At 53.4% G+C, this 23,097-nt stretch overlaps 1 protein-coding gene across 1 annotated transcript in view; it reads left to right on the forward strand.

The window, feature by feature from the left end:
* The window catches only part of SYT6 (synaptotagmin 6), a 59,243-nt gene that overhangs the window by 22,582 nt on the left and 13,564 nt on the right, over window positions 1–23,097 (forward strand). The window contains exon 4 of the mRNA XM_028101860.2: window positions 22,232–22,352. Within this exon, the coding sequence (XP_027957661.1) occupies window positions 22,232–22,352 (121 nt within the window). The remainder of the gene's footprint in view (window positions 1–22,231; window positions 22,353–23,097) is intronic.

Here is a 23,097-nt window from a genome sequence, read left to right on the forward strand (position 1 = left end):
AGAGTTGCTCAGTTACCCCTCCGCTGGCCTTCGGTGCTCTCCCCTTCACGAGAGGTCCTTCCCCGTGGCTTCAGAGGAAACAGCCCTAAGAGGCTGTCAGAGGCTCACCACAGGAGAGACAGGTCCAGGCTCACCCTTGATAAATTCCTAGCATCCAGACAGCCCCCCCTGCCCACTCTGGCCAGCTTTCAGCAGAGCCCTGCTCCCCCCTGACAACTGGACCAGAGCCCGTCCTTCCTCCCTCCCTTGCTTGCTGCTTGCTCCAGCCCCGAGGAGGCTGGGCCAGCCGCCCCTGCCCTGCCCCAGCCCACATGCCCTTCATTGGTATGCTGTGCCTCTCAATCGTATAAATATCTAATCTTTGCCTTACACGAGAATGAATGGGAAATCATTAGGCAATGAGCTCATGCATCAACAAAAATCTGTTCCTCTAACACGGGGGCACTTTCTGCGCTTCCCCCACCTTGCTGCGCAGAGCATGTGCACTTGTCTTGTCGCTTCCATCACCTGATAACCCACAGTGACATTTTCTCCGCGAGAGAGATTATTTGGTCACCAGGGAAACAACCGCCAAACATTCCCTCTGGACACTGTCAAGGACGTTCGGACTCCAGGATTCATTCAGGAGGAAGGGATTGTAACTGGGTCTCCTAGATCAGTGTAAGTTCAGAGACTGGGGTCGCTGGGTGTAACTATGACCAGAATAGCAACCGCCTTGGGAGAACTGGGGCAGTCCCTGAGGGGTTTCTAATGGCCCGAGGACCACCACGTTCTCATGGAAGTGTGGAAGGTCAGAGCCGGAAAGGGTCTCAGAGATGATCTGGCCCAGTGTCCTCCTGCTACAGACGAGCAAGTCAGGACCGGAGAGGTCACACTCGACTGGGGTGGTTTGGTGAGTCCATACACGTCTGGAGCCCAAACCCAGGTCTCATGAGACCTAGTCTTGTGCTCTGCCCACCGCCTTGGTCGTTTCTAGGTTTTTTGGGGGGAATTCCCTTGCCCTGGTTTTTGTTACTCACTCCCCACCCCTCCCCTTCCCTTCCAAAGCCACTGCCTACTTGCTGTCTTCACTTGTGTCTGTGTGTGTCTCTCTCCTGCAAAGAAGAGAGCCAAGGGAAGACCGGGAGCCCAAAGCAAGAAGTGTCAGGGCGCAGAGCAAAGAACACATTCTCTCTGCCAACAGATAGCCTCTCGCATGGAAGAGACTTCCAGTCTCCATTGAGACTGGAAATAGGGCAAACCAACAAACAACATCAACACGAAAACCAAGGAGGGAAGAGAGGCCATTTATTAAAGTGCTTCAGACCCTAAGCCAAGTAACCCTGACTTCAAAGCCTCCCCACTGCACGTAAATATTTATAGTTTGGAGGAAGAAAGAGACAAGGCTAGCTGTGGGGTCTAGGTCAACCTTGTCCAGTTGCTAGCATATTTTTAGGGTGCTTTAGTGTCAGCAATATGTAGAAATATGTGGCCTCTCCAGCAGACAGCCTCCCCTACCCCACTCTCGCGCCAAGCCCATGCCCGCCCCCCCCCCATTCATCCTCATCAGTTGTCCCTAACCACATTTTCCTCTCAGGTCTGAGTTGACATCTATTCATCTCCATGAACAGCAATGCCTTCCTCTCTGGACAAAGGCTCTGAGAACTTGAGGGTCTCTAGGGCTGTAGCAAAACTTGGGATGGAGCATTTTCTGCAGAGTCCACTTGGCATTGGGATGAAGAATTAGAGCAGGGGGAGTGCCCCTGGGACACGAGGAGGTTGAAGGTTCACCTTTCTCTGGCCACCATTGCCCTCAGACCTGATGGCCCAAGAAACCCCAGTGATGGCTTCAGTAGACTCCCACGTCTGTCACTTCGCAGTTCTACCCCGCTGCTGGGCTGGACTTGGCACAGCCTAGCATTTAGGGAGGCTCCGTGTCCTTGACTATGACACTGGTTTCTCCCGGAGTTAATTATATTGTGATCAGAAAGCATGTGTTGGAGCCTGCACAGGGTGGGTGGGGGCGGGGTGCAAGGGGAAGGGGCTGGAGACCAGGGTTCAGATTACTGTCTGTGCAGAACCCCATTGCAGATGGAAGCCGGCGTCAACGGGGGCTTCTTTGCCGCCTCGAAGTGACAGAGCTTACTTTTAATCCTCACCACTCCCCTGCAGGGTGGGTACTGTTGTCATCCCCAGTTTCCAGTTGAGGAGACTCAGACAACCTGTTCAAGGGTGCAAAGCCAAGGAGATGCAGAGCCAGGAGTCAGACCCAGGGACTTTGCTCCACCGTATGTGCTCCGAGCCCTCCTCTCTGCTGCCGCTCAAGAGCTGGCTAGGGAGGGCTCTCCCCGAGAGAGAGGCTCATCCCCGGCCTCTACTGGGGATGGGAAAGCAGATGTTCTCCCTCTGCCTCTTAATTTTCTGCCTCTTCCAAAATGTCCTTCTCTCTGCCTCTGGTGGCTTTTCCTTCACTAACCCAGTCATGGGACACAAACCCAGCTCCACCCCACCCCAGGGGACACAAAGTGAGTTGCTGTGCTTCTGTTGGAGGTTTGTTGTCATGGGGATTGGGTATTTCTCCTCTCACTGCCCAGTTGAGTGCTGGTGGGGTGCCTGCCCCGAGGGGTTCTCCCACCAAGCCTCCCATAGGGTACCGGCTCCCATCCTCCTCTGGGCTCCTCTCCGCCTTCCCCAGCTTCTAAGCCTCAAAGCACAAACAAACACAGGCCCTCTTTAAATTGCCCTGGGCAATTAGTTCTCTCCAGCTCCTAGGCCTGGGCCCCATTCCAGGTCCATCTTCGAACACTCAAACCCCGACAGGGTATTCAGTTGAGTAATGATAGTCTATCTTCTCTAGGAGCAGTGGGACCTTGAGATTGGTTTATTGCCTCTACCAGGCTCCACCCTCCAGAGAAGGCAATTGTGGTTTTAAATAACATTAGTTTTCTCTCCTTACTGCTCTGGCCATTGGCTTTCTGTGAGCCCATAAAAGGGCATGTAGGGCCAGGCCTGTAGAGGCAGGAAGAAGCCCCTCCTTGGGGGGCTAGGTGGCTTTACCACCGAGGTTGGAGAGGGGAAACCACTCTCCATCTCAGCCCTCCCAGTTCTGCCGGTGGGTTGAGGAGGAAACAGCTCTTCCCACAAGGATGAGGCCTGAAAGGGAGGGGCCCCAGACTGGCAGATGCATTGGATGGGGCCTCAGCCAGGAAGGATATGGGTTGTTAGGAGACCATAGATGAATGTTGAGAAAAAAGAGGTTGCCACTCCCCAGGAACAGGCAGAGAGCTGCTAAGGACAAACCCAGGGAGGGGCCTGTGAAGCTGTCCCAGCCCTTCGGGGCTAGAGCCCAACGTTGTACCCATGTGCCTTTGTGTTGCCTGGTTATTTCCTTTTGTTAGCTCTTAGTATTTAGAGACGTTCCTTTGTTTATGACCAGGCCATTTCGGGGTTGCTGTGAGAACCAGGAGTAGAGCAGATTTGGGTCTGCACTTGGGTTGGAGCTTTAAGGAGAGTGCACGGGCAGAACCTGAAGGGGGCGGCTAGGACCAGAGAGAAAAACCAGAAGGAGAGAAGGGGAAACTCAGGGGCGAAAGAAGGGAGCTACCGTTTCAGCCCTTACTTGCCTGGCAAATCCTCTCCGGAGCCCCTCCCTCTGAATAAGGGAGCCACGTTTTTGTGTTTTTTTAATGTTAATACATTTTTTTTTAAGATTTTATTTATTTGTTTGACAGAGACAGCGAGAGAGGGAACACAGGCAGGGGGAGTGGGAGAGGGAGAAGCAGGCTTCCTCCCGCCGCCGAGCAGGGAGCCCGATGCGGGGCTCGATCCCAGGACCCTGGGATCATGACCTGAGCCAAAGGCAGACGCTTAACGCCTGAGCCACTGAGGCGCCCCAAGGGAGCCACGTTTTTGTGGGGCAGGATGGGGAGAGTTGCTCCTCCCACTCCCAAGAAGAGCACTGGGGCATGGGGGTGGGGGGGCTCCTTCCCTAGGGGCCTCCTGAGGGAATCCACTCCTTCCAAGAGCCTTTGACGGACTCACATCTTTAGTGACACATTGGACTACGTGCTAAGAACAGTCCAACTTCCAGAGAGGAAACCAGCTCTGGTGGTGTGTCATGATGCAAACATGAGAGGCACTGTCCTTCTTAAGAAGTTGGGGACAGGCTGGCTTTGTGACTTGAGGCACCTGCTGGAAAATGCTTCCCCCACATCCCAGAAACCATCTCCATCTGAGTCCCCACCCACCCCAAGGCCCCTGCTGGAGTGACACTCTGAGGAGCCCTCTCTTCCTCTTCAGCTGCAAGTAGCAGAAGGTGGAAGAGCAGGAGGGAAGGCCCTAGAACAGCTAAGTTTGAGAGCCTCGAGGGCAGCAAGGAAGAAGGGTGACTGGGGAGAATCCGGGAGCTGGCGAGCTGTCCTGGAAGGGCAGGCCCTCACCAGGCAATCTGAAGGTGGGGGTTAGGGCTCCAAGGTGGCTTTTAAGAAAGGGAGAAACAGGGAGACTGAACTTTCTTCTTGCTTCTGGGCCTTTTTGATAGTCTGGGGAAAAAAAGAGGCCGGGTGGGAGGTGGGGTTGGGGCGGTGGGGAGGCAGGCAGAGAGTGCCTTTGTAATTACAATTCCTGCTGACAGAGCTTTTTTTGTTGTTTTTTTAAAATATATTAGTAAATCCTATCCAAGACTGGGCAGACACCCAGCTCTCTTTAGGGAGTGAGGGTTCCCTAAGGAAAAATAATCCCCCAGCCCTATTTGGGCACTGTTTACCAGAGGAACTCTGGCTGAACAATTGTTTCTTCTTGCATGAGATAAGAAGGGAGATGCTCAGCAGTGTCTTGCCACCTCGGGTGTGGCCCGCTGGAATCAGCCTGGGCCTCCCTGGGCCAGGCCCGAGCAAGCAGCCCTGTACACACACACACACACACACACACACACACACTCTCTCTCTCTCTCTCTCTCTCTCTCTCTCTCTCTGGGTCCCTGACGCAAGCTTGTTTGATTAGCTTTTCATCCCTTCCCCTCCTCCGAGGGCTCTGGCAGTCCCGAGCGGGACCACTTTTGGTGGCCCTGAGAACTCACATTTGGAAAAGAATAATCTGGGGGGAGACCTTGTGTCCTAAAGGTTATGTAGCTTATTATATACCCATATGGGTGGTTATAATGAGCCCATGACTGCTTCCGCTCTAGGTCATGTCTCCCATCTGTTGATAAAGGAGGATAAAGATTATCTCTTGGTTTCCCTCGTGAGGAAGCTGAGGATCGGGGAGGACATCTGTTCAAGTGCTCAGGCCTTTAGTCAGGACCCACAAGGTGCTTGGCGGACATGGCGCCGGCCCTCAGAGACTCGCAGGTCCACAGGACTTGGAATCAGGAGACCAGGGCGTGAATCCTGCCTCTGCTATGTAGCCTCGGATGGATCACATCACCTCTCTGTTTCCTTACTAGTAAAACTGAGAAATAACCTGTATTTCACGAGGTTGTGGTGAGGATGTATTCACTATCAAGGAGAAAGGGCCTTCCCGGGTTCTTGCCAGAGATTATTGCTCCTGATGCTAACAGCAATAATACCTAACGTGTTTCTAAAGCAGTGTCCGAGTTTATTACCTCGTTTAACCTCATGAAACAGTAAGAAATCCCTATTTCGATTTTATAGATGAGGCAAACTGAGGAAATTTCTGGAGTCACATGGCTTTAAAGCGCTGGAACAGAGAGCCAAAACAGATCATTTTCTCTAAAGGCTGTATGGCTGTAAGATATTTCACCCTTCCTTGCCTCAAGGCAAATTATTGCAATTTTGTTTTAGATATTTTGGAAAATACAGAAAGCCACACAAAAAAGAAATACTACTCACCATAAGCCCATTGTCCTAAGGTAACCACCATTACTGTTTTGATGGAATCCAGAGTCCTATTTCTTAGAAAGATCACATGGGTGCAGTGAGAGGCAGGAATGTGCTGGAGATTCAGGGAGTGCTGATGCATTGGCTAGGTGAGGCCTGCAAGTTTCTGGGATTAAGTGATTCTGGAAGAATGCTGGGAAGAAGGGAAGGATGTGTGGGGAGCAGGAGGAAGGAGCTGGTTAGGTGTGCAGGTCCAAGGCTCAGAGGTGGGGTAGTCAAGACAGGCTCACAGGTCTGGTGGGCCCCAGGCCTACCTTCTCACCATAAACCATGGCCCCTCCATATCTATTATCAGTGAACCCCTTAGTTCCCAGAGGTGTGAGCAGTAGGAGGGGTTGTACTGGTCTCCTCTTTCCTGGTGATGAGGCTGACACGTTTCTGGAGGATTCTGGGGTGGCTTATAACCTCACGGTGAACTGCTGACCTTCGCCTGGGGGGCCCCAGTCTGCTCCTCAGTGGGCAGAGCAACAGAGACAGCTCCAGCTAAGGCCTGCCTCCAGGTATGGGAGGTGTGAGACCTGGTATAGCCCTGTTCCCCGACCAGAGCAGCATCAAGCCACTCGGCAACACCCATCACAGCTGTGGGAGCCTTCCCACTATGTGGGACTGGGTCCCAGCCAGCTAGACCCTCTTCACCAATCCCTGGATCCAGACCATAAATGGTGCAGGTGCCCAGGGACAGGGACCCATCTTGTTATTAATAACAAGGTCACTGACAGATCTAGCTTACCCTTATATAGCACTACTGAATTTACCGACCTTTTTGCACAGGACTTGGAATCAGGAGATTGTCTCATTTAATCCTCAGCAAGTCTTTGTAGGGGCATGATCCTAATTCTGTACAGAGAGAAAATAATCTAAAAAAGACAAAGTGAACTGTCTGAAGTTTGCAAGGCAAGTAATAGAAACTTTCATTTATTTTTGTCTGTTACTTTGTGTTGCTCCAAAAAGGATTTAGCTAACTCGCAAGACCTATAACACGATTAAAACTAAGTTTAAAACATCATACAAATGTAGCGAAAGGATCCAGGAAAGACGTGCGACCACATGAAGTTCAGAGAGGCTACCACCCAGCACACGTGCCCTGCCGTCAGGCACACATTTGACTTAAGCATTCTAGCAGCTAACGCAAAGAGGGAAACCTCGTCCCAGAATTCTGCGTCCATGAAGTAAATACAGACCGGCTGCTTGGGGGAAAACAAAGCTATTCCTGGTCTGTGTAGCACAGGAGAGAATAATGAACATCACAGGGGTTGTCCAGGGCATGGTCTTTGAATTCCAAAATCTTGTAGCCCCCGTAGGCCTCAGTTTCTTCATCTGCAAAGTGGCAGTAATCATAAGACCTAGTTCCTAAGTTTGTTGTGACAAATGAGATTCTTTTCGAAAGATTTATGAAAGTGGGTAGCTGGGGTAATGTACGTAAAGCACTGTCATGCGCTACTCAGGACTCCAGAAGCATTAGGGGAAACCCAAACATTGGGTAATGAGTGTAATGAATTTGATCCCTATGACAACGTTTCACAAAATCCAGCTGACTTGGCCTGGTGATTAACAGGGTGTGTGTGGGTTCGAGCCACATGCCCCTCCTCTTTAGTTAAAATCTCTGGTTGACATCTCTGTGACTATCTCTGGGCTTGCTTCCCTATCTGCACAGTGTGGGTAAGAATAATTCCTACTCCTTTAACGCAGGGCTCTTAGGCAGGTGCCAGGCGCATGGCAAGCGCTCAATGAATGCCAGCTACGAGTAGTTTCTTGAAGGTTTCTCTGAGTAATCCTCCTTAACTGTGGTAGAGGTGGGCGTTCCCTGGAATCCCGGGCTCCCGACTTTCCTCAGCCACCCGTAGGTCTCATTTGTTTGTATGTCCCCTGCAGTCCTTAACCCTTAGCCCTTGACCTTCATCTAGTAGGTACTCAATTTATACATGTGAGGTGAATTTGGAAAGTGAGAGAAAGGGGTTCCAGTGTGGTCTAGGCCTTGGGAAACTCCCATCTAGCTTCACCTGGGCCACCCAGCCCTTCAAAGCCTTGTTTCCCTGGTCTGTAAAATGAGCAGGGATCTTTGTAATATCCAAGGTCCCTTGAGCTCTTACCCTGATTATCACAGAGAGGGGTTTACTCGGAAACTACCAAGCACAGAAGGTGTGTGGTCAGGAATCCTTTAAAGAGACCCAGGTCCCACCTCATCTTTGGGAAGGTGCTGGGCTAAGAAAGAGTTCCTGGGCGCTCTGCGGAGCCATGAGCTGTCTGCATGGCAGTGAACACAGGCTCTATCATTTCCTGCTGCCTGGCCTGGCGGGTAGGGGCCTGGGTCTGCCTGGGAACACGCTGTTCCCCTCCCATCTGGGTCCATCCCACCTGAGAAGAATGGCCTCAGCGGACGGGACAGGAGATGCTCTGTCTGGGGTAGGAGGAGAGGCAGGGGGCTGTGGGGGAGGGAGGAAGGGGTAAGAAGGAGGCCGTGGCAGCTGTTTGGGAGGGCAGGAAGCTCTGGGCGGCTACTGGGGGCCTGGAAGGAGCCGGAGAGGTGGGGGGAATCCACGGAGCAGCTTCCCTCCCAGCAGCCATAGTAACCTGGGGGATGCTCAGCCTGGAGGCTGAGGCCAGCCCAGCCAGGGGCTACGGCCTTGCCTCCCATGCCAGGCTGGGCTCTTCCAGGCTCATTCAGTGCCAAGAGGCAACCCCTCTCAGAGTGGGAAGGAAGGACCTGCAGGAACTTCTAGGGGGAGCTCAGGCACCCACTAGCTGTGGGCAGGTGGGAGCCCGGGCTCCCTGGATCCCCACCCTCAAAGCTGCCTCCTTGCCCGCGCCTCATCCTGCTTTGGCCGCTCTGCATCTGGTGCCTGGAAGGGCGAGAACAACCGTTAGTGACACCTGCTCACCAGCGGGAGACATTATCTGGCGCTGGCAGAACATGCGACCTATAATTTTTGGCGGGGTTATAATAATGGAGCTAATTTGGTGTTTCATCATTGTGCTCTTGGGTGAGCAGAGGGGGGAAGAGAGGCCTAGGCCTGGGGCCTGGTTTCGAACAAGCAGCCAGTGCAGAGCTCTGTGGGCATCTTCCAGGGCCCGTGGAACGGGGTTCCCTCTACCCTCGGCCTCCTCCCCCGCTACTTGCTTCTCCTCCCGTGACATGTTGTCAGAATGCAGCTTGAGGAGGATGAAAGCCAACCCTAGTCGACGGCCAGAATCAGCTCCATGGCAGGACAGAGCAGGAAGGGGTTTGGAAGTTTGTGGAAATGCTCAAAGGGTCGGCCCTGCAGGGGGTAAAGTGCACACATCATTCAGCCTCACCGTTAACCCCATTTTATGATGAGAAGGTGAGGCCGCCTGGGTCAAGGCTTTCATTTTACAGCCGAGGAAACTGTGGCTCTGGGAGGCATAGTGACTTGCCCTCCATCATTCTGCAGGTTAGCAGCAGGGTTGGGATTAGAACCCAAGCCTCCTGGCTTCAAGTTTCTCCTACTGCGGGGGACACGTGAGCTGGAGCCTGCAGCCTGAGAAGACCCACAAGATGTCTTGCCTTACCCTGCTTCTTGCAGGTGCTGATGGGTCAGGAAGCCCAGGCTGGGAGAGAGGGAAGAGAGCACCTGCAAACTGGCACAGCTTTCTATGGGCCCCAAGGCCAGGAGCTGGCCTCTGAGAGCCAGGTTAGAAGGTGTCCTCATGGCCACCCTCTACCCAGGGACATGCCCACGATGGCAGCCCCTCCTTCTCCTCTTGCTGACCCAGATGTCCAGGGGGGCACACCTGGCCCGCAGGGCCACCGCCTGCCCCAGTGGGGCTGGAGAGTAAGAGGTTTACAGCCTGCATGCTTGCTGCGTGTGCATCTTAGTTGTTCTACTAGCCACTGGCAAAGTCTGCCCTGGGGTCTCGTCATCTGCCTCCAGATCAGGGGCTTAGAGCGGCTTCCCAGGGGGAAACCCCCCTGAGGATGGCTGATGTTCACGATCAGACAAGGTCAGAGAAGTTCAATGACTTTCACAGTCATGCAGCTGGGAAACAGAAGAGCGGGACTTGAACCCCAGCTTCTGCCCCAAACCCCACACATTCCCCCCTGGGGTTGTTTGTACTAATTCCCTTGAAGCAGACTAGTGGTTCCTCCCCTCTGGTTGGATGACAAGCCAAGACCCCAGTTTCCCATCAGACCGCCAGTCGAGAGTTCTTTGTTGAATATTCTGGGTCTACGTTAGGGCCACTAAAATGCCCGGAAACTGTAGAAGGCCAAGGACACTGAGTTTCTGGGCTTTAGAGAAGAGAAGACAGTGAAAATTGATAATAGTCTTTCAGACCTTGAAGGCCTAATGTCTGCCTTATGATGAAATAGTAGGTGGAAACTGGGAGGGAAGGGCATACCTGCCTCCGGAGGCAGTGGGTTGGACATCAAGAAGAATTTCCTGAGTTCTAAGATGGTGGAATACTGAGAAAAGTGTGAGATGTTTAAAAATGGGGGCTTCATTGTTCAGTTTAGTGGAGTCCTGCTCGGAAGCTAGGACTGAATGAGTTGGCCAATCACTTGTGGTCTCTCGCTGTCTAGAAACATGTGATTGATTGGAGTGGTCTTGCTCAGATCTGTAAAGATTCCATATCAAGGGAATGAATGCCCAGATATGGCACCTACATCTCTCTTGGGAAGCCCACAGGGACCACAGACCATCCCCTCACCCACCTCACAACGTAGGGGAGCAAGAAGATGAAAGTGAGGAGAATAGCTCCCGCTCTGCAGAAGGCAAACTTCTTCATCTAAGGGTGTCCCCCTCCCAGTCCTGGTGTCCACACCCTAGCTCAGGGGGGAAGATGCGTGTAGAGAGAACCTCGGGTCCTTGCATGGAGATAAGAACTTCTGCCTACCACCAGTCCAGCTTCCTCCAGAGGAGGCTGAGTGACATGGTGGAGAAGAGCAAGGTCTTCAATGTCAACAGACAGGAGTCTAAACCCAGACTTGGTCAATCACTCTGAGAGCTTAGGCAAGTTACTTAACCTCTCTGAACCTCAAGTTGGCAATGATCATGGGCTCTTCCGAGGAGTGTGGTATGAATGAAATGAAAAACATAGATGTTAAATATCCAGATGCTCTATATCTGTTAGTCTCCTTCTCTCTTGACTTTGGCTTTGGTCACTAAAATAAGTAGGTTAAAAGAAGTAAAAGAAACTTCAAAATCCTGGCCAAAGCGTACATGCTCAATTGGTTCTTCTAACTGGAAAAAGCAGTGGTTCTCACCTGGGTGAGGGTGGGGCCCAATAATTTGCATTTCTGGCAAGTTCCAGGTGGTGCTGATGCTGCTGGTCAGGGAACCGCACTTGGAAAACTACTGCAACAGGAATATTTACAGAATAGCTTCAGGCATCTTTAAAACCCTACCCAGGTTTCTTAAATCCTCTAAATTTGGGGCAGGTGCCTTCTTGCTAAAACTTAGCTATCCAGTGTACGTGTGATGATGGAGAAAAGGTGAAGAGCAAGAGTGAGCACGCTGCTCCAGGAGGATCTTGCGTGGCTTTGATCCATCAGAACCCTTGTTTGCTCCCAACAAAAGGGAAGGGGCCCTTCCATCCTCCTAACTTTTGCTTGGCGGCATTGATATTGAATGGCTTTGGTTATGTTCCGTGTCGCAGTGATTCTAGTAGGATCTGATCTAGGGCGGCCTCAGAACCCCCTCATTTCCCTTGTGCTGCAAACTGAGGATGCACAAGAATCACCTGGGAAGCTTCTCAATCATTCACACCCCACCTTCAGAGGTTCTGACTCCGTCTGTCTTAGGCATAGCTCAAGAATCAAGCTTCCCCCTCCCCCGAGGGAGGTCTGATACAGGAGATTTTCAGACCATGCCTTGAGGAATACCTTATGAGGCTCCACCCTGAAGCCATCTCGTTAACCTAGGGGAGTCACTCCTGGACAGACCAAAGACTGAGGTTAACCAAGGTCCACTCCTGTCACCCACCCTCCTCCACCACCTTCTTAACCAAGTGCATCCCACAAAGCTAAGTCGTTCATTCATTCCACGATATTTGCTGAGCATCTGTTATGTACCAGGCACAGTGCTCAGTCCTGGGAATACAAGTGGTGAGTAAAATATAGAGCCAGGACTAGGGTCAGGGAAACAAGGTGCCTAGGGGACAGAATTGAAGGAGGCGCTCACTCTTGGAGGCATGCCTGAACCTGAGAGGGAGGGCCTACATCCCTCTCGCATGCTGGGCACCTGGTTTGCTTCATCCCTACTCCTGTTCCTGGTGAAACAGACCCACAGCCCGTCCTTCGGGAACACACAGTCCAGAGCAGGGGTGTGGCTTGGGAGGAAGTGGCCTGAAGGGTGGGGGGACACCTGCCATGTGATGAGTTGGGGAAAGAATGGTCAAACGGAGAGAGCAGAATATGCAGAGTCCTGGGAGCAGGGAGACCCTGGAACTCTTTAGTTGCTGTGGGAGGGCGAGGGTGAAGACTTGGACCCTAATCAGGTAGGGCCCTGTGGGTCTTGGTAAGTGTTTTGGATTTTATTCCTAGTGCAAGGGGAAGCCCTGGAAGGTTTTAAACAGAGGAGTGATGTGCTCCATCTTATAATTTTGCAAGAGCACTCTGGCTGCTGTGTGGAAAGTGGGACAGGCGAACACGGGAAGCAGAGAGGTCCATTAGGAGGCGGTTGTAAGTGGGCAGGTGAGAGATGGTTTTGCCCTCTGTGTGGTACTGGAGATGGAGAGAAGTGGGCAGGCTTGAGACTGAATTTGGAGGTAGAATTGACAGGGCTTGGTGATGAACTACTTGCAAAGGAGAAAGGAAGACAGGCATTGACGGTAATATCTGGTTTCTGGCTCTGAGCAACTGGGGGGTTGCTGGGGCCATTTCCCCCGTTGGGCAAAACAAGGGGAGGATGTACATGGCAGATCAAAGTTCACCTTTGAACATCCGAGAGATTTGAGATTTCTGTGAGACATCCACATTGAGATGTCGTGTTGGATATATGAGTCTGGAATCTAGGAGAGAGGTCTGAGAAGGGCTATAAATTTGGGAGTCCTGAGAATGGAAATGGGCATTAACATTATGGATGAGCAGAGGGAGAGAATGAGTGCTTAAAATTCCACTGTTTAGGGGCAGAGGTGGGAGAAGGATGGAGCAGGAACTGGGAGGGAGAAGCCAGAGAGGTGGGAGGAGAACCGAGGGAAGCGGGTGCTCCAGAGCAGGATGGTCAAGTGCAGGAGAAGCTGCAAAGAGCCTCTTCACACAACAGCCACACCACGGTAGGACCGAGAGATTCTCGCGTGTCGGAGTAGGAGGGGGGTGAAAACCTAAACCCTCAGGTCAGCAAAGAAACAAGGAAGCTAAAGCTCTTGTCACCGGCCGTTTGAGCATGTGCCCGTGGCCGAGACCAAAGCCCTGCCCGTTTGGCATCCTCCAGGGCACCTGTTGGCAGAAATGTCCCTCAGCTGCTCCGGGAGACCATCTCACTGGAACCAGGGCATCTTCCCTCCTGCCGAGAGCCCCAGCTGCCACCACCCTGCTCGGGCAGAGATCAGATCACTCACTGCCAAGATGCCCACCCTCTCCTGGAGGAAACAGCTGTTTGACAGCCACACAGCAGGACAACTGGAGGCTAGAAATGAAGATGGATTCCCATCGTTAACTTCATTAATGTGCCATTTATTCCTCTCTGTCATTAATGAGATGCCAGTGGAGGACCAGAGCAGAGTCCCTGGCCTCCCAAGAACAAGCTCCCATGGGGCCAACTTTCCAGCTTGACCCAGGCATTGCCTCCATCTCTTCTAGAACTTTCCCAAACTCTACTCTCCTCAAGTTCCTTCCACCCCCTCACAGCCCCTCTCCCTCTCCGCCCACCTTTTAAAAAGTCATTAGGAAGAGATCTGCACCTCCCAGTGTGAGTCTGACTCACGGATATTTGCCCAAAAGTAATGGTGCGTGTGAAACACTAAACCTCTTTTTGAGTGCAGGTTCATGGAGGAGAGGCTGAGAAAAAGTTTCTTAAATAAAACTGTCTGTTTCCCTGAAGATGCTCAGATACAGAAACATTTGCCTCCCACCGGTGTGCTTTAACCTCTCCACGTCCCAGGGACACAGCCCAGCCCGAGGATCTCACCCACTTTCTCCTGCAAGCCCTGCCTCCTGCAAGCTGGAGGGTCTCCCTCTTTCCAGGGAGCCATCCCCGGCTCTCAAGACTACAGCTGGAGTCCATTGAGTACACATAAGGCACCTCTCTCCTGCCAGATGACTTATTCATATCGCTGCAAAGCCCTTGGGACAGAAAGCACTTGAGAGAACAAGCAGGCAGGGATGGAACTCGGAACAAATGGAACCTGCCCCAGCACCCCGCAGGTAACCCAAGCATCATACCGCCCTTCCACCTCGGCCACCCCCAGCATTCTCCCCACAGCCCTGGAAGCCCGGGCCTGAGGAGGGGCAGGGAGGGAGCCAACCCACCCTTAGTCCCTCCCCGCGCCCCCCCTCCCCCACAGCGTTCACAGCAGGAGTCCTAGAAGCAGCCAGGGAAGGAGCACACCCACCCCTCAGGAGGCACTCCCAGCAGAGAGCGGAGCCAGCCCTGGGGGCACTGGGCGGGCGGGGTGTCAAGTCTCTGCTGTCCCCCCCTACAGCCCCATCATCCAGCGGGTCATGATTGAGCTCAGAAACGCCCCGCCTTTGCTTCGAGGCATGTGTAACACTTGGTCTTTCAACCCAGGGGCAATGGGGAGCCCCAGTCAGACCAGGGGAGTGAGAGTAGGCAACCCAAGAGGAGGGAACAGGCAGCTGGCCTGGAAAGAGGAGTGTCGTCCAGAGCCATCAGAGGTAGAGACAGATGATTTCAGGCAGTGGCAAGAGCAGGGCGGAGGCGCGGAGGAGCATTTGGGGAAGTGGAAGCCATAGGGAGGCAGAATGGCGTGGAAGCTAATACTTGTGAGCTCTAGAGCCTAGTTGCCGGGGTTCATACCTCAGCTCTGCCATTTCTTAGCTGTGTGTCCTTGGGCCAGTCGCAGCCTCTCTGTACTTCAGTGTCCCCATGTGGGGAATGGGGACAATAAGAGTGCCCCTCTCGTAGACTTACGCGAAGATTATATGGCGCTTAGGCACTTAGGACAGAATGGCCTGTGCTAGGGCACTTGAAGCAGAATGACGGACAAAAAAGGCAAGGGCCAAATCATGAAGACACTTAAATGTTACTTGATTCTTTTTTTTTTTTTTAAGATTTTATTTATTCATTTGACAGAGAGAGACCCAGCAAGAGAGGGAACACAAGTAGGGGAGGGGGAGAGGGAGAGGCAGGCTTCCCGCTGAGCAGGGAGCCTGATGCGGGGCTCGATCCCAGGACCCTGGGATCATGACCTGAGCTGAAGGCAGACGCTTAATGACTGAGCCACCCAGGCGCCCCAATGCTACTTGATTCTATGTGATGCTCAGGCTGACTCCTGGAAGCTCAAGGAGGTGGGCTGAGGGGTTGAAGGTAGGAGCCCTGTGTGTCCCGTCTCTGAGCCACTTTTTATTTGTTGTACGTATTTGCACTTCTGGATGAAGAAGAGGTTTTCCATCTACAAAACGGGTCTGAAATGGGGAACCATTGAAGGATCTGGAGCGGGAGAACAGCCCCCTGTTTACGGCCAGGAGGATAGGTCAGAGGGGTTAGGCAGGGAAGGGAGGTCAGAAAGCTCAGAGGTCCGGGCGAGCGTGATGCGGGTCAGAGCTGAGGTTGTGCAGAAGGGAGGTGGGGAGAGGCCCCAGCGTTGGGGGGACACTCGGAAGGCAGAACAGCACGGAGGGCTAGGTGTGGAGTCTGTGAGGGGGCGCCGAAGCTGGGCTACTCTGGCTTCCCCTCTTCCCCTGCCATTCTCTCTCCACAAGCCTGCTGACGTCTCTGCTTTTCACAGGGAATAAATGCAAACCTCTTTGAAGGCCTCTGAGATCTGGCTCTGCTTCTCTTGGCTCCCCACCCCCCTGCCCCTGCCCCGTCCTGGTCCCCACTGCTCTCCAGCTCACTGCCCCAAACCAGCATGTTTCCAGAGCCACTGCTCGCCTCTTCTTCCTGGTGGCTGGCTGCCCCCTCCCTTGTTCAGGTCTGACTGCCTTCCCAACCACTCTGTCTAACCTGTCTCCCCCACCCCCCCCACCCCCCCGCCGTCATGTCCCTGGTTCATTCACCGCTCTCAGATACTCTCTTGCTTAGTTTATTTTTGTCTCCCTCCCCTAGAATACAGGCTCCTGGAGGGCTGGGATCCTGTCTCTCTTATCACTGCTGTCTCCCCATATTCGTGAACCTTTAGTAGGTGGATAACTAATGAATGACACCCATGAAATTGGCCTCCGGCGTGGGCGTCTGGGTGGGAGGTGACATTGTGGACTGAGTGGGCCAGGGGCCAGGGGCCAGGGTGGACTCCTAAGTGGGGGCCATGGGGCCGACAGGCGGAGCCCTGCCCTGCTCCCGGGCTCCCCTGGGCTGTTTCAGTCCCCACCCTGCATTTCACCTTCTAACACACAGAACCCCTCGCGTCCCCTCCCTCTGCCTAGAATGGCCTCGCTTGTTTTCCTTTGTTAGCAAACTCCTTTTGCTCACCTTGCCAGACCCTATGGAATATCACCCTGCTCCGGGAAGCTTACTCTGTAACCCCAGGCACTTTATTATTCTCTCCTCCGCCCCCTCCCCACATCTTGCCCAAGCCTCTCTTAAATCACTGATCAAATCAACTTATTACTTACTTCTATGCCTTTCTCTCCCCTGTCCCTGATCCAGGACTGTGAGGTGTAATATTTGTAAAGATAGAAGTAATAATTATAATAGCATCTAGTACTTACTGAGAGCCTACTCTGTGCTGGGTACTATGCCAAGCACTTTACACAGATGACTTCATTTAATCCTAACAACAACCCTACAAGGGAGCTACTGTGGGGCTAATAAGCCCCATTTTACAGATTAGGAAACCGACAGTACAAAAGGCTAATAAGTCAGTCACACTGCTCATAAACCTCTGAGCTGGAGCTTGGGACCCAGAGCTGCCTGACCTCCAGTCCATGGTCTCAACCTGTTTCTAATCAACTAGTATTTACTGAGCATTGACTATGGACCAGGCCCTGGGCGAGATGTGACAGGTGTGATCACGAGTGAACCCAGACCCCATCTCCGCGCTCAAAGAGCCCACAATCTAAGGAGAACACAGCATTTGTCACATAATCGCCACGAGCACCAGGAAGGTTACGGTGGTGGCCTGGGCTATGGAAGAGGAGGTCTGTGGTACTTTGGGGACAGAGAGCAGAGGAAATGGCCCAGCCCCAAGTGCCAGCCTCCATCTCTGACTCAGCTCTATCCCTGATGCCAAGCCTCAGGCCTTCAGAGAGGGATTGCTCACTGGATGTTTTTCTACCCATTGGAGCCAACTTGGCTTCCACCTGTCTCTCTTCCAGGCCCCCCTGCCCTGGGGTAGCTTAACAGCATTTCCTGCCCTGTGCTTCAGAGCTCCTTTTAGGTCTCCTGTGGCCTTCCTAAAAGTATAGTGGATGCTTCTCTGCTGATGATGAGAGATTCAGACAAGCCACTTAATGATTAAGAGACAAGAAGTGTTCTCTAAGAGATGGGGAAGCATGGCTCTTGCTTCGCTCAGCCTGGATTCCCAAGACAGACGCAGAGCATGGACGCCACTCATTACCTATTTGGGAGGAAGAGAAGGTGGCTAGCCTTCCTGGGGGCAGCAGGGACCGAAGGGATGAGAGCATTTGGATTTCAAGGCGAAGTTGCTAGATTCCTTGAGGTGGGCAATAGACAACAGTCAGGCATCCTTGGGCCATCTAAACTGGTGATGTTGATGGTAGGTTTTCCAGTGTGAATCCTCTGTTTGTATGGCTGGCGGGGAGGGACCTGGGGGCTAGAACGTTTAGGACGATCATCTCATTTTACACAGATGAGAAATGAAGTGCCCAAGTTCTCGTGGCTGGTTGGAGGCTGAGGGACTGAAGCCCAAGTCTCCTGACTTGTGGTTCACTGCTTTTTCCTGGGCAGCCCACAGGTAGGAATTCTCTTCTATGCTTAGGGCTCTGTGCGTCCATCGAAGAGAAGGAAATGCTGTTACAGACAGCCTACTGGGGAACCGGCAAGAGCAATGGCATGCTGTGGATGGGACTTTCAGAATCTTATTGCCCAGATGCCTGGGCACTGCAGCCAGGGGAGAGGGCTGGCATCAGGTGGATGGGTTGCACCTAAGGACAGACTTTTCCAGGAGCCAACATCCTGGCTGTCCCTCCCCTGGCAGCAGGTCTGCCCCCTCCAAACTCTAGCCAGGACTGAAAGCCAACTGCTCCTGGGCCCCCATCTGCCCCCCTCAGCCTGCAGGTTAGCAGTCGAGAGGGCCAAGTTCGTTTCTGCCCATTTCTGGACAGCAGTGACCTCTCCATCACCGGGGAGCTCATTACCAATCAGGGGCCCTAAGGCGGCCTCCCCTGACAGCCAGTGAAGATGACAGCAATAATGCGTGGGCTGTTCTGCAGCCCCTGGTCACCCTGGTTTTATTAAAGCCAAAGTCTCAGGCATCACTAATGAGGATAAAAGGCTGGCAAGGAATATAGGATCTGGGGCTGAAACCTCCTAAGAAAGGGGGTGGGGCAGAGCAAGGATCTGGCAAGACCGCCCAAGCGGGCTGAGCTGGGGCCCAGCTTTCCAGAGAGGGAGGTGGCTGCCAGGAAAAGCTGACTCTCGTTTGCTTAGCCCCTCATCCCTTTATTTACTCAAAAGTAACCTGTTTATTTTCCTTTATCAAACAGGCCAGGCCTCTGCTTCCTGCATGTACAGGGGAACAACACCCCCCCTTGATCCATTGAGCCAAGGGCAACCAACTTGTGGTCAGGCCCCGTGAGGCCCAGTCACCCATGGCAGAAGGTCCTGGGCCCAACTGCAGGCCACTTGACTCCTGTTTTCTCTCCGCCTGCAAGTCATGGGGGGATCTTGGCTCATTCCCTTTACTAGGGATGGAGAAAGGAGTTCTCGGTCGGGAGCAGGGACCAGGGTGGGGGTAGGGAGCCCCACCCCACACTGTAGACTCAACACCCGCATGCTGCCCGACTGCCACAGTCCTGTCCAAGAAAGGGCAGCCCTGCAGAAAAGAGGGGGGCCCTGCTGGGTTGGTGCGCCCCTGGAGGGAGCCATCCTTGAGAGCGGTGCAGAGCACTGCGCTTGATTCCATTTATCCCGAGAGATCTCCCACACCCCAAGCCAGTCTGCTGAGTCCATAAACAGATTGACTCGGACTCCCCCAAATAAAACAGCCCTTAAAAGGGCCACTCTGCATCGCAGGATGACAGTGACAGGGAAACCAGTCCCTTCAGAGGGGCCACAGGATTCCTTCCCAGGCCCGACCCTGATGGCAGCGTTGACGTGGAGAACCACTCCTTCCAGGGCTCTCCTGGCTAGGATATGACCGTGTGTTTCTACCTGCATTCATGTGGCTCCTCTCATGCTCGGGGCACCTCCGAAGCACGGGTAGGTGTAAAGCAAGGCCTAGCCCCAGAGGGGCCTCCAGTCACCAGGTGCTGGTGGGAGGGCATGGCGGCAGCAGAGGGCGGACTTGGTAACACCTGTGGCTTAGGGGCAGAAGGTGCTGCAGGGGTGTGGGGGAGAGATGGTCTCTGTGGGCTGGACCGTGGGTGAGGATCCCCACAAGATGCATAAGATTGTCTATGCCAAGATGAGAGGAGGAACATTCTGGCAAAAGGGACTAAAGCTACACCAGCCCCGTGGAGCAGAGGACTGGCATAGAGGAATAGGGAAAATAATCAGGTGAGGTAGTAAGACGGAACCCCATTGTTGAGGGGCCTCAGTGCAAGCTAAGAAGATGGGCCTTGATTCCAGAAGCCAAACAAGGGGAGCCACTGGGGTGTTCAAGCAGCAGGCTTGATCTATATAAATGGGCACCAGAACACTCATTAGTCACACAAGTTACTTAACTTGGGCTGGCTACTTCCCTTCACCAAACAGTCCTTTCCTCCTGTTTGCAGTGGGGATCATAAGAGCACCTAGCTTGTAGGGCTGTGTAAGACTCACTGAGATTATTTGGCAACAGACTTGGCATATGGCAGACACATAAGAGTGTTAGTTCTTCTTGCTGTTACTGAATCCGGGAGGTTTCTCTAACTTTGGGCAGGAATGAACCTAGGAGGATTATGAGGGAAGTAGAGGGAGCCGGGGGCCCCTTGTACCTCAGTGCCTTGGTCAGAGATAGAACTTTCAGCCAGGTGCACCGGGGACCTGCTACATAATGGGAAGGTCACACTCCCTCAACACCATGCCACAGGGCCATTTCCTGTGTCTCCCTCTTTGGAATAGGGGACCAGGGAGACAGGAGACACACCTGAGGGAGATGGGGACGCTGGCACCTTCTTCTAACTGGTACACCCCACGAGACCATGTGTGTGTTGAGGGGGGGACTGTGTCCTCACCACAGAGCATGGAGCCAAGGTCTAGAGGAGCCAGGGTCACGTTGGGGTACTCCTTGGGTCAGCTGGAAGGTGCTCCAAGATAGAGAGTTCGAGGAGCGCTCTCCTGAGTTGAGAGTCCAGCTGCAACTCCCACCAGCTGTGTAAGCCTGGGCAGAGCTTCGAGACCTGAGTTTGAACACTGAGCTCTTGAGTCTGTGAAGTGGAGGGAATAAGGACAATAGCCCCCGCCTCACAGAGTTGATGCGTGCAGAGGGGCTCGTGGGTGTGGGTCTCACCTCCCGGCTGTGCGGCGCCTCGGGGTTCTGTGTGCTGGAGGGCGTCCCGCCTCTACGGAGCGTACAGCTCTGCCCCAGCCAGACCCCCTCCTGGGGACCTGGGGGGTTCCCCTTCTGCTACTCTGGGATTTAAAGACCAAGACTGAATCTCGCGCTAGGGCGAGGGTGGGTACCAGTTCTCCCTAGAGGAGAGCCCTGGGACCACATGCTCTGGAAGGGGTTGGGAGAGGCTTGGATTGTCTCCAGCTGGGGCCAGGTATCAGGTGTCTCTAGGAGTCCCCCGTCAAGGGGGGTTCTTTGTGAGGAGAGGGGACAAAAACCTTGGTGTCACCCTTGACTGCTCTCTTTCTCACACTTCACCTCCTCAGGGAGGCCTTCCCTGCCCAGCCTGTCTAAAATTCAAACAACTAAGCCTCCCCCTATGTGCATTACACATCCTCCTTCTGGTGCTTTACATTTTTCTCGTTGATACTTTGTACGGTCTTTTAATCTTTTTTTCTTGTCCTGTGCCCAAGTAAAATGTAAGCTCTGTAAGGGCAGTCGGGTGGGGGGGGGTTGTATTTTGTTCTTTCCCATATCTCTAGCACCCAGAACAACACCTGCACACAGCAGGTGCTCGGTGAACGTTTGTTGATTGACTGAACGAATGAATGAGCCAGTGGATGGCCCCATGTGAAATCAGAGCCACTCCAAACCCTGCCCTCCTCCTCCACCCAGGGTCGGGGGTGGGGGCACCAGGCCAGCCTCAGAGCCTGGGGGGAGGTGTGGCAGCAACAGCATCCTCCTTTATCAAGTGGGGAGCAGGCAGAGGAAGCAGTCCGGCAAAGTGCTATTTAACTTGACAGACAGACATTCGTACCCTATTTGAAGTTTTCATCTTCCCCATTACTGAGAAACTTCCTAGGATTGGGAGCCCCCGGGGGTAGGTGAGGTAGCAGAGCATTTACTCCCTGGCAGGTCGCATGTGAAGGATGGTCACACCTGAGGGAAAAAGGACAAGATGGATCCGAGACGTGGAGACACGGCACAGACCTGGGATGGGGAGTGCACATCTCCTCGGTGGGCCGCACGGCCTGAGCGAGGTGGCAATCCCTTGTGCTTTCGTGCCGCGGTCTGGAAGTTAGAGAGCTGCGCAGGTCTCTGGAGAGGGGGGGATGCTGCTGGGCAGAGGGACTGGCGAGGAACAATGAGCTGAGGGCTGGAAGCAGACCTGCCGGGAGAGAGCCCTGGATGGCCGGAGCGTGTCTTGTGCAGGACGCTGTCATGACCACGGCCAGGCAGGGGGCTGGGGTGTGGGGTCAAGGGGACCAGTGGCCAAGAAGGGCGAACCGGAAGGGAACGGGGCTGGGCCACTCCGGGGCTGCTGGTCTCGAGGCTACAGCCGAGGGACACACGGAGGGCAGGGCAGGACACAGCAGGGTGGCAAGGACCGGGGCCCGCGTCTGAGCAGAGTTGAGAAGGAACAATGCATGGGGCAGATTCTACTGAAGAGGCAATATCGTTCATCATCTATTCCCAGGTACTCCCAGCATGGAGGCCAGACCCTTGGGTCCAAAAGACGTGGCACTTTGCCTCAAAGAGCCTTCTCCTGGGCCCCAGAGTGGCCCGCAGCAGCGGCCCTGGGAGCCGTGTGCCCCTCATCTGCCCTCTTGTCTGCTTCTTTGCAGGAAAGCGTGGATCTGGGAGAGATCATGTTCTCCCTGTGCTACCTGCCCACAGCCGGCCGGCTCACCCTCACAGTGATCAAGTGTCGGAACCTCAAGGCGATGGACATCACAGGCTACTCAGGTACCTCTCCTCCCCAAGTGGCCTGCCAGCCACCCAGATGTTAGGGCCTGGAAAGATGCTTAGAGAGAAGGGGGAAGAACTGTCAGTATTCTTAGAATTCTAAGAAGAGGAGCACCAGCTCTGGATTCCAATCCCAGTTCTGCCCCTTCCTTGCTGTGCAATGCTTTGATTTCCTAATCTGAAAAAAATAACTTACACAGGTTGCTTTAAGGGATAAAGAAGTTCACTCGTGTACGTGCTTAAGAGTTGTGCCAGACACATAGTATACGCTCAGTAGACATTAGCTACTCCTATCATTTTCCCTCATAGGAGAGAGAGAATAAGAAGTAAACACCTAGGAGAAAAAAAAAAAATAAGGAAAACCTTTCTAGTTATACGAAGCCCCAGGACTTTCAAGGGTTTTGTCAAGTTTGAGTGTGTAAATGTTTGTAGGTCAGCACAGCCCCCCGGCAGCCCCGCAGACCTAGTCAAAGGGGCAAAGCCACTGCAAAGCCAAGTGTATTTGTATTTTGAGTTTTTCCTGCAGGGCTCCCGGCCCCAGCCTCAGCACCAGGATTGCTGTTAGGTACAGAAGCAGTCCTGTTCTAGCAACTGAGCCCATGCTTGCTTGGGGGCCACTGCTGAGACAGATATTTTTCCATGATTCTGTAAGTCGTTGTCAGAGAAGGTATTTGAGTTTTGATACAACAGAGGCGTAGCTTGAGTCCCAGGAGCCTCCTTCCCCCTGTCGGCTCACATTAGCCCG

The sequence above is a fragment of the Eumetopias jubatus genome, unplaced genomic scaffold, assembly GCF_037043125.1.
Source record: "Eumetopias jubatus isolate StellerSeaLion01/CBP00866 unplaced genomic scaffold, mEumJub1_p1.0 scaffold_4, whole genome shotgun sequence".
In the NCBI taxonomy this organism is placed as follows: domain Eukaryota; kingdom Metazoa; phylum Chordata; class Mammalia; order Carnivora; family Otariidae; genus Eumetopias; species Eumetopias jubatus.